Raw genomic sequence first — 19,714 nt, 5'->3', positions numbered from 1 at the left:
TCCCCCAGCCAGTGGATCGTGGTGAGGTTGAGGCCGCAGTTAGCCAGGTTTGCCAAGAGGTGATCATGGGATACCAGATTGAAGGCTTTTTGAAGTCAAGATATATGACATCAATCTCTTCCCCCTTGTCCAGGTGATAGGTCACCTGGTTGTAAAAGGAAATGAGATTGGTCAAGCAAGACCTACCCGCAACAAATCCGTGCTGGCTATCCCTCAGGATGTTGCCATCAGCCAGTCTGTTAAGAAAGGCCTCTTTGATAATCTCAGGCACTTCACCAGAGCACCAGGAGTTCTCAAAGATCTGTGCCAGGGGCCGAGCTATGATGCTTGCCAGCTCCTTGAGTACCCTTGGGTGTAAACCGTCAGGACTGCTAACTTGAAGGTATCCAGCCTCTCAAGGTGTTCCTAGCACTATGGACGAAAGGGACTTGGGGGTCATGATTGACCACAAGATGAACATGAGCCTTCAATGTGATATTGCTGCTAGTAAAGCAAGCAAAATGCTTGCTTGCATCCACAGATGCTTCTCAAGTAAATCCCAGGACCTCATTCTCCCATTGTACTCAGCCTTGGTGAGGCCATAGCTGGAGTACTGCATCGAGTTTTGGGCTCCACTATTCAAAAAGGATGTGGAGAAGCTTGAGAGTGCGCAGAGGAGAGCCACGCGCATGATCAGAGGTCGGGAAAGCAGACCTTATGAAGAGAGGCTGAGAGCCATGGGACTCTTCAGCCTGGAAAAGCGCAGGCTCAGGGCCAATCTGGTGGCCACCTATAAGTTCATCAGGGGTGTTCACCAGAATCTGGGGGAACGTCTGTTTACCAGAGCACCCCAAGGGATGACCAGGTGGAATGGTCACAAATTCCTCCATGACTGTTTCAGGCTGGACGTAAGGAAGAATTTCTTTACTGTCTGAGCCCCCAAGCTTTGGAATAGATTGCCGCCAGAGGTGGTTCAAGCACCTACTCTGAACACCTTCAGAAGACATCTGGATGTCTATCTTGCTGGGATCCTATGATCCCTGCTGACTTCCTGCCCTTGGGGCAGGGGGCTGGACTCAATGATCTTTCAAGGTCTCTTCCAGCCCTAATGTCTATGAAATCTATGTACCCTGCCATTCAATGAAAGGGGAGAGCACATGGCATCACAACAGACCTAGTTTGACCAGGTATGTTAGCTAATAGGAATGTATGGAGGTATAAGCCCTTCACACAACAGCTCCTATTGGGCAGTGCTCCACAGCAGGGAACTGCCCGAGAGAAGGAAACTGTTCATCTGTCTCCATGAATGTGACATTTGCCTCCCCCCCTCCGCCCCCCACGCTTTGGCCATTTGCCCATCAATCTGCTCCATGGCTGTATGAGTGGAGCAGCAGTGTGCTAAGTTTATGGGAGCATGGGCTCAGGGGTCTGGGTTTGCTAGCAGGCATCTCAGCCTAGGGCTTGCACTTGTCTTCTCTGCTTCTTGCTTCCTTAGCTGCACTTGTCTAGCTGTGGTTTAAGGAAAGCATTGTATTGTCCTATAATACTAGCTTTGCACTTCTTAGAAAGTGGTGACATGGGCTTTGGATGGTAGTGATGGCCCAGCTGTCACTGTACAAACACTCCCTGAGCAGTGCTTCCACTGTCCCTCCTGACTGAGCTCCTCTCCTTATGTCTTAGCACTGCTGATGCACTGTTATCAGGACCTTCTGCTTCTCCTGCTTCACACCATTCCAGCCTGGGTTCCTCCACTGCTGTGTGGATATCCCACACTACTGACTTGTGGAGTTCAGTGACCAAACTGTGCTAAACTGCTGTTCCATAATGGCCCACCAGGGGCTTTCTTGCTTCCTTTTTCTGAACAAGTTGGTTCTAATAGTTGTTGAAGGGAGGATCCTGGGCAGGACTGGTAGATCCAGTGACCTTCAGTTATCTTGTGAGCATCAGACCAGTCAACCTGTTGGATCTGTGGTCAAACTTCTCATCTTCCTAACTAGTAGCTATGGAGCAACTGTTCCAAAACGTTGGGGCAGAGGGCCCAAAATATGAGTCACTAATATGTGTTTCCCATGATCCATGCAGTTGCATGTCTATTTCCACAGGCAATGAGGTCTCTTGGCTACCAGAAATGTAACCAGCCTGCTAACTTAGAGAGGTACAGGGATGGAGAGAGGGGTTGCGGGGAAAGAGGCTGGTGTCCTCACGGTGTGAAGTTCACCTGGCACCCAAATGGGCCTCCCCTTCCCCCCAAGTCCTTCAGTCGCCATCTTCTACCCCCTCTTCCTAATGGTGTTTGCCCTGGGAAGCAGGCCCTATTGAGTGCTGTCTCCTGGGGTAGAACCAGCTGCTGGGGAGGTGCACTCTGGATTCTACATATGGGCTATGAGTAGGATACATGAAGCCATACCTTTTGAGGTGAGCACAGAGCCACTGTTACAGGCAGGGGATGGCTGGGATATGCAATGGCAGCACATGGCTGGGGTAGGAGTGGGAAAGGGGCTGACAGACAAGTTCCCTCCAAGGCACTGAGCTACAGTCCTGCTTAGGCACCAAGTAGCGCTGCTGTGCTCTGTTTGTCCATCAACATTTGAATCTAGCCTCATTCCATCAATAATGACCAGGGAGCCTGGTTTTCTGTTTAAAAATTGCAAATTCTCTGATTTAATTTTTTAAAAACCAACTGCAAATTCTCTGATTTAAAATAAAATAGAAATCCACATTTTTCCACAATTAAAATGAAACACCACTATAGATAGATAGATATAGGTGTCAGTTGCACACAATGTTTTATTGATATATTTACAATTTTAAAGCAGTTTGGAAGCCTACCAGTGCCTCAATTATTATAATAAAATAAATTCTAAATACCCATATATTTTGGCATTTGATTTTGGGTTTTTTATCATGGAAAATCAGAGCTCCCCCTGCCCCCTTTGCTCACCAGGACGTGGGTCCGGCTACAGCTATCTGCCACCCCACTCCTCCCTCCACTGCTTTTGTGGCACTGAGCAGCCCTGATATGCCAGTGCCATGCCCCTGGCCATGTGGGTGCCCCTCACTCCAAACCCACAGCCCCCCATCCCTGTCACTGCCCCTTACTCTTGACTCATGGCCCCCCAGCCCTGCTAGTGCCCCTCACTCCCAGCCTACAGTCCCCCATCCTTGCTGGTGCCCCTTACTCCTGACCCACAGCCCCCCCTCCCCAGCCCCCCCCAGTATGCGAGGAAGGGATTGGGTGTGTGGGGAAGATGGGAGGGTTTGGGGGGGAAAGGTGCAGGCAACACAGCGGAAAGAGGCACATGCCCCCTGAGATTTCTGTGCTTGCAGTGGGGTACAGGGCTGCAGCCGGGCTGAACCAGCTCTAGGCAGGAGCCGCTTCCACTGCCTAGCGGGCAGGACCCAGCATGGGAGGGAGCGCTATGCTGCTATGGTGAGGCATGGCAGTGGCTGCAGCAGCTGTAGCATGGAGCTGTGCCCCTGCTGCTGTCAGACGGGCAGAGGGCACCTCACTTTGGCAGCCATGGCAGTGTGGTGCTCCCTCCTGCGCTGGGTTCCCCTGCTGGGTCGCAGAAGTGGCTTCTGCCCAGAGCTGGTCTGGCCTACCTGCAGGTCTGCACTCTGCAGTGGACGCAGAAATCTTGAGGGGGCATGTGCACCCCCTGCCATGTGGCCTGTGCCCCTTCCCACCATGCTTCATGGCCTCTGCCCCCCCATGTGGCCTGTGCCCCTTGCCCCTGCCCCCACATGGCTTTTTTTCCCTTCCCTTCCCCCACCCCCATGGGAGCTGCTCTCCACCACTGCCTGGCTGCCACATGCATGTGTGCACATACATGCACATGGTGCCCCTTACCCGATTGCCCTCCTCCCACTCTCTGTAGCCCCTTGCAGGCTGGAATGTTGTCAGCCTACAAGGGGACCCCACTGTTTCTTGCATTTTTCTCCTTTTAAAGGGGAAATCCATGATTTTCTCCTTGAAAAGAGAAAATCCACGGTTTTCTCCATTAAAGAATCCGTGTTTTTTCTGCAGCAAATGGAAAACCTGGATCCCTGGTGATGACAGATCCTCCAAAAAAGCTCACTGTTTCTTAATTTTTTATGGACTTCATAGACAGGCATTTTTAGCCTGTTTGTTTGTTTGTTTTTTAACTGCCCATTATGGATGGTTGGCAACCCTGCAGTTGCTCCACTGATAGCAGAAGTGTCTCCACTCACAAGGGAGCTTTGCTTTCTCTAGGCTTCTGGAAGGCCACCTGCCCCTCCTCCTGCTCCAGTCCCCTTCTGGCCTTTGTCAACTCCAAGAGCGGCGACAACCAGGGCGTGAAGTTCCTGCGGAAATTCAAGCAGTTCCTCAACCCAGCACAAGTCTTTGACTTGATGAATGGTGGTCCTCACCTAGGGTAAGTGCCAGCAGGACCTTCACCATGAGCTCATGCTGCTCCCAGCCCAGTGCTTCCTGTGCACCAAGAGAAGACAAGGCCTCCCTACCAGGGGATAGAGTTTTCCTTCTTTCTGCAAATGAGTTCATATCTGCTCAGCCACATACCACCCAGTGCCTGTGACTGGGAGCGCCAGTCCAGCCAACTTCCTCCAATCCCCTGCAGGACGCAACGTGGGTGCCAGTTCTCACTGCTCTGGGCTAGGCAGGGCACATTGGTATGAACTCTTACCCTATGCAGAGAGCCCTGGGTTCCTTGGAAGGAGCAGGGGAAACATAGGGTGTTCACATACATGCTCTGGGAGCTTTAATTAAAGTGTCCCCACCATCATTTTTCAGTGCGGGGACGCTAATACATGAGACACTGGAGTCTGCTGGAGTAAGTTGGAGCAGCCTCATTGCATGTGTATAGGCACCCGTTGGGTCTTCTGAAGTGAACTAAGCTGAAGTGCATGTCGACCCATCCTTCAAACCCTGACCCATGCTCCTCTCTCTGTGTCCCTTACCAGGCTTCGTCTCTTCCAGAAGTTCTCCACCTTCCGTATCCTGGTCTGCGGGGGAGATGGGAGCGTGGGCTGGGTTCTGTCCGAAATTGATGCACTGGGATTGCACAAGCAAGTGAGCAAGAGTGTGTCTCTGTCTGTATTCACCTTCCCCTCCCTCCCTGGGATCCCCTGATGGTTCCCCTACCCTGGCAGCCATCCTGAAAGCTCTGTGACAGTAGTAACAAGCCTGGTTTGTAATAGATTTGCAAAGCTTGGACTCTCTGTCCATCCTCCCAGCCTGGGATCTCCATTCCCAGAACCAGAAGTTCATCTGACATGACACAGTGACAGTGCTGGTGAGGCTAAGACACAAGGAGTATGTCACCAGGATGAGTGTGTCTGTGTGTGATGTATGTGTGTGGGGGTGAGAGAGTGAGCCTGCAGTTGGGTAGGCTGTTTGTACCCACAGTTAAGCCCAGTCACTGGTACTGAAAGTCACTGACACTCCCCAGCTTGGGCTGAGACAAATGCATGACCCATCCTGGAGACCTGGGTTCAAAATGACTTGTGCACTAAGGAGATCAACACATGCCACTGAATGGTTTTATTGCACCTAGCTGCTGATGTCCATGAAGCTTTCACTGGGCTCTCATCTAGCATGACCCTCTGCTTGATGGCTCTTCCCATCCTGTGGGGATGCCTTTGTTGAAAATGCCTTCCCTTCCCTGACAGTGCCAGCTTGGTGTCCTGCCACTGGGGACTGGCAATGACTTGGCACGGGTGCTGGGCTGGGGCAGTCTGTGTGATGATGACACCCAGCTGCTGCAAATTCTGGAGAAGCTGGAGAGGGCAACCACTAAGATGCTGGACAGGTGAGTGCCAGGCATTGGACCAGGGCCAATTATTCTGGGCCCAACAGACCTCACCCTAGGTCTAGACCAAGACAGGGATCCTAAAAGGTGAAAGAAAACCAACTTGGCTTGTTGAGTGGATGCTGATGCCTTAGTGTGTTGTTGGGCCATTCTGTGCCTGCATTCCCAGCACCATCTTTTAGGACAAATTGTCCATAAACACCTACTGCAGGACTCTGAAGCAGCTGGGGCTGCCCCATGGAGGTGACAGGATACTGGGCCAAGTTGCCTCTGGTCTAATCCAGTTCCTCTGATAGCCCAACATTCCCTGCTCCTATTTCCATAAGGGCCTGAAGGAAATGGGATCTAACTTCCCCATGATTGGCCTTTGCCATCTCCTGTTCTATTGGCTTTACATCCCCTCCTTTGTATCCTCAGAGGTCAGCTACCCTGTAGGCCCCTGGACCCTGGCCATTGCACCGTGCCCACCACTAGGTTTGGTGTCCCTGCCTTCCTCTTGAAGTTGCTGTCTGAAAGCCGGAGGCCCCTGGTAGCCCTGGGCTTGGTGTCTTCATCTGCTTGGCTGTGGCTTACCAAAGAGACCAAGCTATGGCAAACAGTGTCTTGTCTTTGCTTTGCTGCCAGGTGGAGTGTGCTGACCTATGAGATGCCTAAGCAGTCACCCCTGCCCACTAAGGAGGAGGAGAATGGGGACTCCAACATCCAGGTAGAACTGGTCTGTGGGCATGTCTAGAGCTGGGGTGGCAACAAGGCTCAGAGGGACCAGAGGAGGCTGCAGCTCCTGAGTTCTGACCCTGTCTCTGGGCTTCTGTGTGCAAGGGGGAACTTTAGGCCTCATCCCTGACCAACAGCAGGAGACGTCTGTGTACTGCTTGTACGTGCAAATCGAAGTGATTTCTTCCTGAGAGGTGGTTCCCTTGGCTAGAGGGAACTGGAAGGGACAGAATTGCAGGGATAGACACTTCAGCCTGACCACAAGTCCTGGCCCAAGCAGAACAAGTCTGACGGTTCTCAGTGTGCTACCCTAGTGTTGCTTACCTTGCCCACTACAACCCTGGTCTCAGTGGGTCTAGCATAAAGCAAGGGTCAGGATGGGATGTAAAAGCAGGTCTACAGGGCTGGTCAGATTGGAAGGGGGTGGCAGAAAGGGGAATGCAGAGCCTGCCCCTGCCGCCCAGCTGCATGGGTGGGGAAGCTTGTCATGCAGATAAGTAGTACTCAGTAAGTCACACAAATAAGTCCACTCAATAAAGCCCTGAACCAGCTGACTGGTGACCTGAATTCTCTTCCTGGCTTTGGCATGGATTGCATTGTCCTTCACCTCTGTGCCTCTGTCTTCCCACCCTTCATCTCTTGGTGTCAAGGGACCATAACTTCTTCAGAGACTCTCTTTTCCTATGAGCCTGTATAGCATCCAGGCACTGAGAGAGATGGAGTGATGTTGAGACCTGTTGGTGCCAGTGCAGTACAAATAGTAGCAGTGACAGTAGGGGCAGATTCCCAAGGACTTCTCTACATTTTGTTTGCAGCATCCACTTGGGCACTCACAGCTGCAACTGTGTGGGTACAAGTAACAAGGCATATACCCACCTTACAGATGCCAATAAACCCTGATCCTTTGCTCTCCCTGTTCTATTATTTCCAACCACTTCAGATACAAAACTTCTAAGTCCTGTGACCCTGCTACTTCTGCTGTCACTCCTCTGGTTAACACAATCAGTGGGGAACCCACTGCCCCAGTTCCTTAGGTACAGGCAACAAATAAACAATCTCCTGTGGGGGTCTAGAATTGCTTGTTGTTCTGGTCAGAATGGATGTACTGGAAGGTCCTGAACGTCTAGAGGGTCAGAGCTGAGCTACGCCCAGGATGAGGAACCTGTGGCCAAGAGTGGCCATGTGGCTTGTTTAATGTCACATGGTGGCTCCTGGCTCAGTGAGGTAGTTCTGCTGCAGTCCTTCCCCCTTGCTGCTGTTATTGGGGGTGGAATCCGAGAGTAGCAGGGGCACTGGGGTAGCTGCTCAGAAGATGCTTTCCCTCCCGCTGTTGCACAGGCCCAGATCTCCCACTATGCTGACTCTGTGGCCTTCCACCTGGCAAAGATCCTGGAGTCCGATAAGCACTCGGTCGTGATTTCCTCTGCAAAGTAAGGGGCTTGTAGTGCTCTGGTGCAGGGGTGGGGACAGGGAGGGTGGGGAAGAGCACTGCTGAGTACTGGGTAAGCCGGGATGATTGCAAGCTCAAGACAGGGGTCCCTGCTGATGAGTGGTCAGAGCCTCTACCTCCTGCCTGAGTCCAACCCAGTAAGAATGTGGGTCCTCTGTCACCCTGTCCAAATGCCTGCAGGCCAAGCATTGGGGATACCCTGCCAGGGCAGATAGAGGAGTGGTGTCTCTATGGCCCATCCAGTCCTTGATCTCAGTTGGGGCTGCCCACAAAGGGCAGGTAGAAGGGGCAGATAGGGAGTCTGTGCTGAGGCATCCCAGATGACTGCACGCGGGCCTCCCCACAGCTGCTGCATGGGGATGCCTTTGGCTCCCCGCTGGTGAGCTGGGGTGGAAGGCACTCTTCAGTCCCTTTGCACAGCTCCGCCAACTGGAAACCTGAGGATTATCCCAGTTTCTTCGACCCCTGCTGGAAGGTGGTGGGCTGCCTGCTCTGGCAGGGGTCAGGGTGGGGTTGGAGTTCTCTCCTGCCTGCTGGCACCAAACAACCCTACCCACTACTGAGCTTGCTGAAGGGGAGCACAGCACAGAGGGACCCTGGAGGGGACACAGTGGGGAGGGCAGGGTTAGTCTTGCATGGCTGGGGAGCGCCCTCTGCTGGCTCAGTGGGGGAGCACTCCTGGCTAGTGGGTCCTGCTTGTAGGGGGAGATGGCAGGTACAGCCCCAGTGGTGGGGCTGACTGTCTCCACAGGCTCTACATCTGAGTCACAGTCTTCCTGGTAGGTTCCTGTGCGGGACTGTGAACGACTTTGTGGCGGAGGTCGGGAAGGCCTATAAGCGAGCCACCGAGAACAAGCAGGAGGCTGACATGATGGCCAAGAAGGCAAGTCCTGCATGCCCTGTGCCTGGGATCCCCTGGACAGAGGGAAGATTATGCAATCAGAGGGCCCATCCCAGCCATCCCTGCCCTCCCTGAATTCCAATGATTTGGGTTCTCTAGAAGGACTTTTAGAGAGGCTGGATGACCTATGGCCTCCATTCCTCCCAGGGTTCATTGTGGTAAGGAGGATGGTTCTGGCATCTTGGTGATGGAAGAGTGGGTGTGTACATTGACCATCCTGGCACCCTCTCCTTGGACAAGGCCATGGCTCTATGCCAGCAAATGCTCTCTCTCCTTCTCCTGTTGAACCCTGGTACAGCCCAGCCTTGTGCCCAGACAGCAACAACCTAGGCTGACCAGGCTGTCTCTTGCAGTGTGCCATGTTGAATGAGAAGCTGGACTCCTTGGTGCGGGAGCTGAATGATGAATCGCAGGCGATAGTTGTTCCCGAGGGGAGCTCACAGGCTGCCCTGCCTGGTCCTGGAGGCAAGGACAATAGCAAGGGTGGCAGTTTCAACCCCAGCCCTATGCCCAGGATCTTCAAATCTAAGGAGCAACTCATGCTGAGAGCCAATAGCCTCAAGAAGGCCCTGAGACAGATCATTGAGCAGGCAGAGAAAGGTGAGAGAGCCCTGGGAAGCAGGAGGGAGGTACTGAGGGGGGAACAAATGCGGCTGAGGGGGATCAGGTGGGCCATGACTGTGCTGGGCCACTTCACCTCTGACACTTGCCTCCAAGTCCTGTCTTCCCTCTCTGTGCCTGGCTCTGGCTGGGAGGGCCAATATCCTGTCACCTGGTGGGGGGTGTGAAATGTGTTGCTGCAAGGCTCAGTGCTGCATCAGCTCCTCCGTGGCAGAGGAGGTGCCCGTGTACCGCCAGTCCCTGTGCCTACTGCTCTGCTGCAGCGAGTCCCACCCTGGTGCTTGGCTGGGCAGCACTGGGCCAGGCAAAGGCCCTTTCAGAAATGGCTGCTGATTCTGAGCCCTTTGGTTTGGCCCCAAGGCCTAACTTACCAGAGAGCTGGGCCCTCTGCTCTGGGTTTACCCACAAGAAACATTGGATGTCCAGCACTTTTAAAACTGAGACTGGTGTGTCTAACGCAGGATACCCCGCATAGCACTGGCCACTGCTGAATGCTTTGATCAGGGTTGCTCTGTGCCTCGGTTTCCCTACCAATGACATGGGGATCATGGCACTGCCCCCAAGTTCAAAGTGCTCAGAGGTGATTTACGTTAAAGCCAGAGAACGCCCTTTACTGGTGACAACTGAAGCAGTGTCCTGGCTGCCTTGGGGAGGGAGAGGGAAGAAGCCCCATGGTCACAATCTCACATAAGTTTGTCACCTGTGGATGCTTCCTCTGGAAAGCTGTAGGGTCAGACTTGAACTTACTTGGGGCTGATCATGTGTTTGGGTAAAAATCGTGGGCCAGGCTTTGCTGTCCTCTTCCCCCTGGCAACTTCCATTGAAGTAAATGAGTGGAGCCAGGGTCTCGGGTTCAGGCCTTTTCTGCCTAATTTGACATCACTTCTTCAGTGCAGGGCTACCAGCAGTACCAGGCTGGCTCTGCTACGGCATGTAATGGGCCCAGGTGGGTCCAGCTGGGAACACAGTTGGCTCGGATTGAGTTCTAAGCATCTGGCCTGAGGTGCAGCTGAGGGTCTGCAGCCTCCCTTGGAAGGCAGTAGGGCTTGCTGGCTGCTAGCTCCTCCATGGGTCTGTGTCACCTGGGGTCACTTCACTGCAGCCTGCAGGCAAGTGAGCACCTTGTTGCCTCGGCTTGCAGGAAGAGGAACTGTCTGGGTTAGGACTGGGCACTGAGGTCCCTCTTGGACTGGAATGCAAACTCCAATCTTCCTTCTCTGCAAGGAGAGGGCTGAGTGTGGGGGTGGATGCTAGGTGTACTGGGCTTGATGGTACAGTTTGAGCATTTCTTGAGGTAGCTCTTTATCTTGTATCCCCGGCCTTCTACACAGCGGTAGATGAGCAGAACAGGCAGACACAGGCCTATCGGAGCATCTCGGCTTCTAGCAAGAAGGACAGCTCGGAGGATTTCAACAAAGAAACCGAAAGGCTCAGTATGTGATCTCCCACCCTTTCTGATATGAGTCGGGAGGGAGCTTCCCCCAAGCCCTGGCTACCTTGTCACCTTCTCCAACTCATCCGTAGCTCTCAGTTATTTAAAGCACTCTCAGAGGCACTGATAGATTGAAGATGGCAAACAGAGAACATCCCTGGGGAATATGAATGAGCCGCATCCTCCCTTGGGGTTGTGAGCAGAATCTCTCACTGCTGCTGGGTACAGTTAGTCTTGTGCTCTTCTTTGCTGCATATGCAGGTGCCTTGCAGGCCTGGGAGCTAACTAAACCTCCGAACTGTGACTGCAGCAGATGAGGTGAGCCAAGGTGGCTCCCTAGATTTCAAGCCTTTCAAATCTCAGGGCCATGCCCCAAATGGGTGTGTAGTCACACCCCTTATTTGCAAGTACACTGCATGTAATGGCATAAGCCACTAAGGTGTTTGTGCCTGCAGGTGGCAGGTGAGATGCTGTTTGCTCATGGTTAGCATTTGTGCAAGTCAGTGGCCCAGCAGTAATGAAGTGAGGAGAATCTGGCCCTAATTGCCTGGGCTTCCCCACCCTGGAACCTGGGGAGACCTCAGGCACTAATAACCTGACTCAAAGCCCATTGAAATCAACTGGAGGGTTTGCATAGACTTAAATGGGCCCTGGGTCCTGCTCTGTCTGTAGGTGGGCAGAGGCTGGGCTTATGTCAAACTCTGTTAGAAACCCACACGGAGAAGGGAGGACTGATAGTAGATAATTAAGAGAGAAACCACTGTGGCACTGCAAGGGATCTATAGATCATATAGACTGAGAGCAAAAAACCAGAGGGTCCCTGTAACCAGACCTGTGTGTAACAGCTGATAAATGGGGCAGACACAACCCTACCCCAGCACTTGTTCCTTGTGGTACGCTCATCTTGTGTCACTGCCCTAAGTGCTTTGCAGAGATCGAATGCAGGGGTTGCCTCTGTTTTCAGCAGTGAAAACAGGGTATCCTGGTGCAGAGCACAGCCTGTGGAGTTGGGTCTTTGGCCGGAGATGAGATCCGGGCACATTATCTTGTTGTGAGCAGGGGCTAAATAACATCTCCTTTCCTTCTGGCCAGGCTCCCGACGGGAGACAGTCACCTCCACAACCTCCTCCATCATTCTGGACAGGCCTGACAGCTTCAGCACCATCCACTTCACAGAGGACCCCAACACCATGTGAGTCTCTTGCTGAGGGCAACGTTCCTGGCTGGTGTGCTGTCTTATGGGTACTTCATCTTGTGGCAGTGGTCAGAGGTGTTATTCCTGTACTGGAGTAACTGACTGACACACAATGGCAGACCCAGAAGTTGAACCCAGGATTCTGGCTGCCAGGCCTCTGATCTAACCACTAGGACTCATTCTTTTCTCTGAACCCTTAGTCTTAACCAGAGTCTACCTCACGATTAGCCTTTCCCCCATCAGACGCTTCTCTTTGCAAGGAGCCTCACTCCATGTGGCTCTTCTGTGTTGTGAGGGCTTGTCTTAGATAGAAGTCACATTTCCATAGTGGGAGGAAGGAAGGTGGTCTACTATGCTAGATGGCTTGGTAGCTGCTGGGATGAGCTCCCTGCACTGCAGAGCTGTGCAGTGACTACCACTTGGCTGAATGGTGCTCTGACACCCACTGCCTCTGAGACGCATGGTTCATCACCTCCAAGTTCGGTAACTGCCAGACATGCTACTGGTGTGAGAGCCAGTTGGAAGTGTCCCCCAGAACAGAGTGCAGTAGCCTGCTCATTTATGCAGCAGGCACTGCACTTATTGTTCAGGTTGTATGAAAATATCCAGCTGAGATATTCAGAGACACCAAGGAACTCTGTATTTCCTCCTCACTCTGTAGGTGAGGAGGAAATACTGGGCATCTCCAACTACAAGTAATAATAAAGGAGAGTGTAATTTTATAGATTCTACCCTCCATCTGTCCCCAAACTGAAGAGAGTGAAGGACATTTTCCAACTTGTCTGGTTTGAGGCTTGGGGCCATCATTAATGCAGTGGCCAAGCACTTTCCATTTAGTATGGAAATTGTGGCTGCTGACAGATGTGAAAACCCTTCCCTCCCAGTGGAGTTCATGCAGCATCTAACTGTTCTCCCTGTAACCCCACAAGATACTACTGATGTTCAGCAAGCAAGGCTGTATTGGCCTTTTTAAGATCTCAACTCCAGTCCTTCTCCCTTTATTTTACTTGATCAATGCCTGTATTAAAAATCAGGTCCTGGTTCCCTTCTGTCACTGGTGGAAATTAAGAGTCATTCCGGTGAAATCTATCAGTGGAAAGCTGGTGTAAGTGGGAACAGAATCTTCTCCTGAGCAGAATTATCAGCCACTTACTAGAGACAAGTAATTTGATTATGCCATCTGAAGTGTTGTTTGGCAAATTAAGCATTGCTCTGGTACCTGCTGGGGACGCTGTAATAGACCAAGGGTTGGAAGGGCCAAAGATCTAAGTGGCTTTAACCACTTGAAGTACATTAATGACCCTGAAATATCTGGCTTAGGGTGTTTCATTGTTTTTGTAATGAAATGCACACAAATCAGTAAATCTGTCAGCCTTGTCTGTTTAGTGGTCCTATAAACTTGGCTATGATATCACTGACAGCTCATCAGGTCTGGCTGTGACATCACTGACAGCAAATGGGAGAGCTCCAATTGTGACTGGCATTCAAAAGCCATTTCCTAGTTCATAATAAATCTTGGTGACACTCACACACATGCTTAAACAACAGATCTGATATCTTTCATTTACTGGCTCCACCCCAGTGATCACTTCCACATTATGCTGTGTTCAAATCTCTTTCCCCATTTGTTGCTTTCAGACAATTCTCTGAAAAATGTGTCATGAACAACTACTTTGGCATCGGGCTGGATGCTAAGATCTCTTTGGAGTTCAACAACAAGCGGGACGAGCACCCCAAAAAATGCAGGTAGGCAAAAGAGCCTCCCCTGTTACTGGAATGGAGAATGCACAGGGTTCAAGTTCTGAGTTCCACTTTGAGTCATCCACAGTCCTCCAGGGGCAGGAAACCTCATGGGACTTAAGCTCAGAGATGGGGCAACAGTCATCATCACCTTCTTTGTCAAGCAGCTGCTTGTTGGTCCTAAGCCACCTTTTGCATTCCAGCTAGTCTGATCTGCTGATAGTTCTATCAATAGTGACATAGGTACACAGTGCTAAGAGTGGATTGTTCCATTGTTCACAAGGGAATGCCCTTCATCCAAACATTTTGCACTCTGAAAACATGATCTGTTAAACCTCCCAACATTATCCCTCATGAGGTGGGCAATATTCTAATTATCCTTGTTCTACAAATGCCAATGGGACCAAAAGGAACTTGGTGTCACAACCTCTGTGCTGTAGGTGGGGGAACTGAGGCACAGGGGAAGAGGGGGTGTCTTGTCCAAGGTCACATAGGCTGCTTACAGATGTAAAGAAACCTGGTGCTTTACTTTAAACTCAGTGTACCCCCTCACTGAGCCCAGTGCATGCCCAGAAGAGGCATCATGTTAGTTGGACCTGGCTTGCCCAATGTTTGTATAGATCAGGCGCTTCAGCAGGGCTTTTTTGACACTTTTATCTAATAGCTGATTGAATCAGTTATTAGAGAAAAGCACCAAAAAGTTCTGCTGAAGCATCTGAACTATATAGATGTTGTGGAGCCAAGTCAAACTAACGCACTGCTTCTTCCAGAGAATCTGATTTTTTTGAGGGGGGAATAGGGGAGGGTTTCCACATCTGTCAGCAGCCACAATGACCAAGTGATCAAGCCAGGAGCAGAACCCATGTCTCTTGAGCCTCAGGCTAGCATCCCATCCACTAGGCCATACTGCGTCCGTAAAAGAAATAATGAGGTGTGGCTATGATGGACTTGTTAAACGGATGAGGTATAGTTCAGAGGGGAGCCAAAGAAACAGCAAACAGTGTATGGTGCTGAGAATTAGGCCTAGTAACACTTCGTCCAAATGTAGGAGCTATGGGCCATTCAGGGAAAGTGAGGCAGTACATTTCACCCAGATAAAGACAATGTTCTTCTACATGACATGTCAGGAACCAGTGGGAAGGAATTCCTGCCCCAGAGCTCAAGTCAGGTTCAGTAAGAGGATCTGTGGGTAATGACATGACACAGTGACAGAAGAGAGGCTGTTAAGCCCTATCTGTAGCAGGGTAATAAGCCCCTTGTTTCAGGGTAGGCATTCATGGAGAGGCTTCCCCTGTGGACAACCTGTTCCATAACCAGCCATGAGGGTGGGTTACACTTCCCTCTGAAGTAAGTGGTCAAAAAGTGGATTCTGGTTTGCTTTGGCAGTGTCTGTGTTGCCCCTTAATTACTGTGTGTAGGTGAATCACTTCTTAATATGCATAGTTAGAAACTCCTGTTGCCATATATTGGAAGTCAAGGGGTTGGAAATTGTTCCTGGGGCTTTCTCTGCTATTTGCATGTCTATGGGAGTTTTCTATGAGCCCAAAGCCATGCAGCCCAAGGCCAGGTGGCCTCATTGGTCACCTACTTAGAGTTCTCTGTGGCTGCACCAAGCCCATGCTTCTGGTAGATCGGGGGGGGGGGGGGGGGGGGGGGTGGTGGTGGGGGGGGGTCTCAGACAGATCCTGTCTTGATTGCCAGCACTGACTCACCACTATTTGCTTCTCATGCAGCAGTCGCACCAAGAACATGATGTGGTATGGAGTGCTGGGAACCAAGGAACTTCTCCAGAGGACTTATAAAAACCTGGAGCAGCGAGTCCAGTTGGAGGTAATCAGAGGAGACATTGACCAAAGGGTTGGGGGACTTTGGGAGCATAGGTGAGCTGCATGAGAGTGTGTGTGGAGTGCTGGATAAACTAGCATTCTCTTTGTGGGGCACTGAATGTTGGGTTGGGGAACCATTCATGGCTCATGGGATCAGCTACAGTTGCACACTGTTCACTTCACTTCAGTGATGGCAATAAAAGGAGCCAAAAGGCCCTTTATATGAGCACTAGGACTCATTCTGTCTTCTCTCAATCCTTAGTCCTAACTCAAGTCTATTAGCCTTTCCCCTTCTATTTGGAAAGAGCCTCACTTCATATGGTTCTTCCCATTCTGATTGGCTAGTGGGAGGGTTTATCTTAGGTGGAAATCCTTTTCTTCCAGTGGGAGGAAGGAAGGCAGGCGGCCTGGCAGCTTCCCACCTTCCAGAGCTGTCCTGCCTCTGCTGCTTGGCTGAATGGTACTCTGACACCTTCTGCCTCCAAGACCCACAGCTTGGGACTTTGGCCAAGCTGTGGCAGGCGGTGTCCCCAAACACTCTGAAGAGCTCTGCTGCCTGCTCTTGTCTTGCAGTGTGACGGCGTGTCCATCTCCTTGCCCAGCTTGCAGGGAATTGCAGTGCTCAACATCCCCAGCTATGCTGGTGGCATCAACTTCTGGGGAGGCACCAAGGAGGATAATGTGAGTTTGGGCCAGGGTCTAGGGTTGTGAAGGCCTTTGGCTGTTGGTGCTGATTCCAACTCTAAATGTTAAAGAGCTTGAAGGAGTTGAAGCAGTAGGCCCCTGGTCCTTTAGGGGCCAAACATCAATGCATGGGTCCTTCTTGTTTTGGTCTGCCACCAGCCCTAATCAGACCAGGGGCTGTCTCCTGTCAGGTCCAGTCAGACTGGAAGTGTCATCCAGTTTGGTTCACTGCTCCTGCCAGCTGTCACTGCAGACAGCTTTGAGGATGGGCTGTGAGGCAGGGAGGGGAAAGTCTGTCACTTGGAGGCAGTGCAGTCCACTGGGAATAGTAAAGGGCTGGTGGTCATGGCATTGAGGTCAGGAAGGAATACTTGGGGTCAAGAAGGAATCTTACCCAATGGAGAGATTGGTACAGACTGTGGGGTTTTTGCCTTCCTCTGTAGTGGGGGACATGGCCCTCTACCTGGAATCTCTTGAGCCAATGTTAACAACCTTTTATAGAAGCAGGACTGGCTGCTATAGTTCCCCTGTTTTACCTGTGGCAGGTTAGGGGATTATGTCTTGTGTTGTGTTAGGGTTGATGATAGCTTTATGAAGAGTTTAGACTATGGATTTATATAGGATGGTTTGGATAGGGATGATCCTGCCTTGGGCAGGGGTTGGACTAGGTAACCTCCAGAAGTCCCTTCCAGCCCTGCTTCTCAAGGATTCTATGATTGGCATCCAGTGCTTGACTCTGCCAAGGCATGGCTGTGCTGTGCTCTTCTGGCCTTGGAGCGAATTCTGTGCACTCCTCTTCATCCCTTTCCTTCATGTGCCATAGGAAGGGGTAAGGAGCTCTGTATTGCCCTCTGCAGTGCCTGACAGCTCCTGCACTGCATTGAGACAGGAGCTGTAATCAGTCTCTGTCTTCAAGGGTGCAGCTAGCTGCCTGCAGGGTCAGGAATTTTTTTCCCAGTGTCCAATTAGCCAGATGTAATTTTTTTGTTTGGTTGGTTGGTTTTGGTTTTGGTTTTTTGCCCCTTCCTTTTGAAGCATTGCCCAGACATTTTCTGTGATTAGCTGATTGGCCAGGCCACAGCTGGGAATGGTACATAGGATGTAATAAATCACTGCTTTAATGCACAGAAAATCCCTTTTCCCAGATGCCTACTCAATACTCACAGGCTAGATTGGTGTCAAACTGACCACCAGATTTTGAGTTGGGAAGGAATTTTCTCCCTCATCAAATTGGTAGGGATCTTGGGGGATTTTTTTACCAGCCTCTGCAGCATGGACTGTGAATTGCCTGCTTGGTTTATCCAGGAATATCTCATTAATTGGTTCTCTGCTATTGCAGGCGCCTGGGTATTGGTGCCACCTGGGTCTCTCTTGTTTTTGCCTGTGGCACAAGACAGTTCAGTTACCTGAGGACTCAAGGCTTTAGCCTAACCCAAGTTACTGGGCTTAGTACAGGGATGACTAAAGTGTAATGTCCTGTGATGCGCAGGAGGCCAGAGAAGTGGACCCCAGTGATCCCTTCTGGCTTTAAGCTGTCTGGCACTGGGAGGAGACAGATGGATGTAGTCTGTGTAACAGAAAGTTGAGGGGCTTGTGGAAACCACAGGGCTTTGCTGTTCCCCTGCAGAACTTTGGGGCCCCCTCGTTTGATGACAAGAAGCTGGAGGTGGTTGCTGTCTTTGGCAGCATCCAGATGGCGGTGTCTCGAGTCATCAACCTGCAGCACCACCGCATTGCCCAGGTAAAGCAGCACCCACTGCTGCACCTCTGCTTCTTAGCTCAGATCTCAGGGTGTGATCTGAGCAGGGGCTGACCAGTAGCTCTAGACTGAAGGATGGAACTGATGAACCCATCTGGGTTACAAGGGGATGGGGCTTAGGGTGGGCCCTATCTGCAGTGAGCCCACCTCTCACCTGGGTACCCAGCAGGGGTCAGCTTTGGGTGAGAAGACAAAGCATCCTCTGCTGCAGAGAGCAGATGCGGGTCGCCTTTAGAGTCACAGCCTGTGAGGAGGGAGAAAGTCTCCCACTGAAGTGGGGAGAGAAGGCTCTAGCCTGCTGGGGCTATATTGAAGGATCCAAGAGGCAGGGAGTGCCTTGGTATGTCCCTACAGGGGAGTCCATGAGCTGCAGTGTGGGGCCAAGGCTAGCTTCATTTGCCAGGGGAGTTCTTACTCTTGAGCCCTCTGCTGGGTTGGGGTTGCTGACTTGCCGTTCAATGCCAGCCTTCTCTCCTCTCTTTGCCTGGCAGTGTCGAATGGTTAAGATCACCATCCGGGGTGACGAGGGTGTCCCAGTGCAAGTGGATGGAGAAGCCTGGATCCAGCCCCCAGGGATCATCAAAATCCAGCACAAGAACCGAGCCCAGATGCTAACGCGGGACAGGGTGAGACCTAGGTGCAGCTCTCTGTGGGAGCACAGTGCCCCAGAACGTATCCTGGTGTCACACACCCTTGACCCTTGGGTCTTGTAAACTAAGCAGAGCTGGACCTATCCAGCACTTGGATGCATGCCAGGATGTGCCAATGCCTTGTTTGATACTGAGGATGCTTTACTGGCAGAAGGGCTGTCATTCAGATCAGTCCAAAGCCGCAACTAATCGATACGTTTTAAGAACATACAGCCTTTCCCTCACCACCAGAACTGACTGGATTATTAACTTGATTCCAGTTGGGGTAACCACATCTGACTTTTCTAAATATTCTTCACTTTCTGTCCTGAGAGTTATACACCTACCTTGTTGCCCTCTGGAGGTGACTGTCTTTCTGCAGCAGGAGCAGTGACAGGAACACAGGACTGGACACGCTCTTCTGAGTCGCTGAGTCTAGTCTCCTGCCTTTGCAGGTAGCCATTAACCTGAGAGTCCTAAAATTCTTTTGCTTCAAACCCTCATATCAGGAGTGAGGGGCATGAGGTGGGGGTGGAGGGGACGGGACAGATGATTGGCAGTGTCAGGGGGACTGCGGTTCAGGAGTGAGGGGCACCAGCATGGCCCAGGGCAGCAGGGTACTGTAGTTTGGGAGTGGAGGGCAGTGGCAGGGCTGGGGTTAGTGGGTTAGGAATGAGGGGCAGCAGCAAGGCTGGAGGGGGCTGTGACTTGGCAGTGAAGGGCAACAGAATGGGCAGGGGCAGGGCACCGGCATGTCACTGGTGTCTATCTAGCCTCCTTTTGAAGACCTCCAGGGTAGGAGCATACACCACTTCCCTTGGAAGTTGGTTCCAGATCTTAGCCCCCCTAACTGTGAAGTAGTGCCTCCTGATCTCTAGCCTGAACCTACTCAATCATAGTTTCATAGTAGTTTCTAGGGTCGGAAGGGACCTGGGCAGATCATCTAGTCCGACCCCCTGCCATGGCAGGAAAGAGGACAGGGGGCCAAAGAC

At 51.6% G+C, this 19,714-nt stretch overlaps 1 protein-coding gene across 6 annotated transcripts in view; it reads left to right on the top strand.

The window, feature by feature from the left end:
- DGKK (diacylglycerol kinase kappa) overlaps positions 1 to 19,714 on the top strand; it is a 174,556-nt gene that overhangs the window by 133,617 nt on the left and 21,225 nt on the right. For all 6 annotated transcript variants that reach the window (XM_025205944.1, XM_025205943.1, XM_025205947.1 and 3 more), the window contains exons 9-22: positions 4,214 to 4,376; positions 4,924 to 5,032; positions 5,632 to 5,771; positions 6,396 to 6,477; positions 7,824 to 7,915; positions 8,719 to 8,818; positions 9,190 to 9,436; positions 10,789 to 10,890; positions 11,982 to 12,081; positions 13,723 to 13,830; positions 15,558 to 15,654; positions 16,224 to 16,331; positions 17,962 to 18,075; positions 18,585 to 18,719. In XM_025205944.1, coding sequence (XP_025061729.1) covers positions 4,214 to 4,376; positions 4,924 to 5,032; positions 5,632 to 5,771; positions 6,396 to 6,477; positions 7,824 to 7,915; positions 8,719 to 8,818; positions 9,190 to 9,436; positions 10,789 to 10,890; positions 11,982 to 12,081; positions 13,723 to 13,830; positions 15,558 to 15,654; positions 16,224 to 16,331; positions 17,962 to 18,075; positions 18,585 to 18,719 — 1,697 coding nt within the window. The remainder of the gene's footprint in view (positions 1 to 4,213; positions 4,377 to 4,923; positions 5,033 to 5,631; positions 5,772 to 6,395; positions 6,478 to 7,823; positions 7,916 to 8,718; positions 8,819 to 9,189; positions 9,437 to 10,788; positions 10,891 to 11,981; positions 12,082 to 13,722; positions 13,831 to 15,557; positions 15,655 to 16,223; positions 16,332 to 17,961; positions 18,076 to 18,584; positions 18,720 to 19,714) is intronic.

The sequence above is a fragment of the Alligator sinensis genome, unplaced genomic scaffold (assembly GCF_000455745.1).
Source record: "Alligator sinensis unplaced genomic scaffold, ASM45574v1 scaffold619_1, whole genome shotgun sequence".
NCBI lineage: Eukaryota > Metazoa > Chordata > Crocodylia > Alligatoridae > Alligator > Alligator sinensis.
This window is presented reverse-complemented; position numbering and strand designations above follow the sequence as displayed.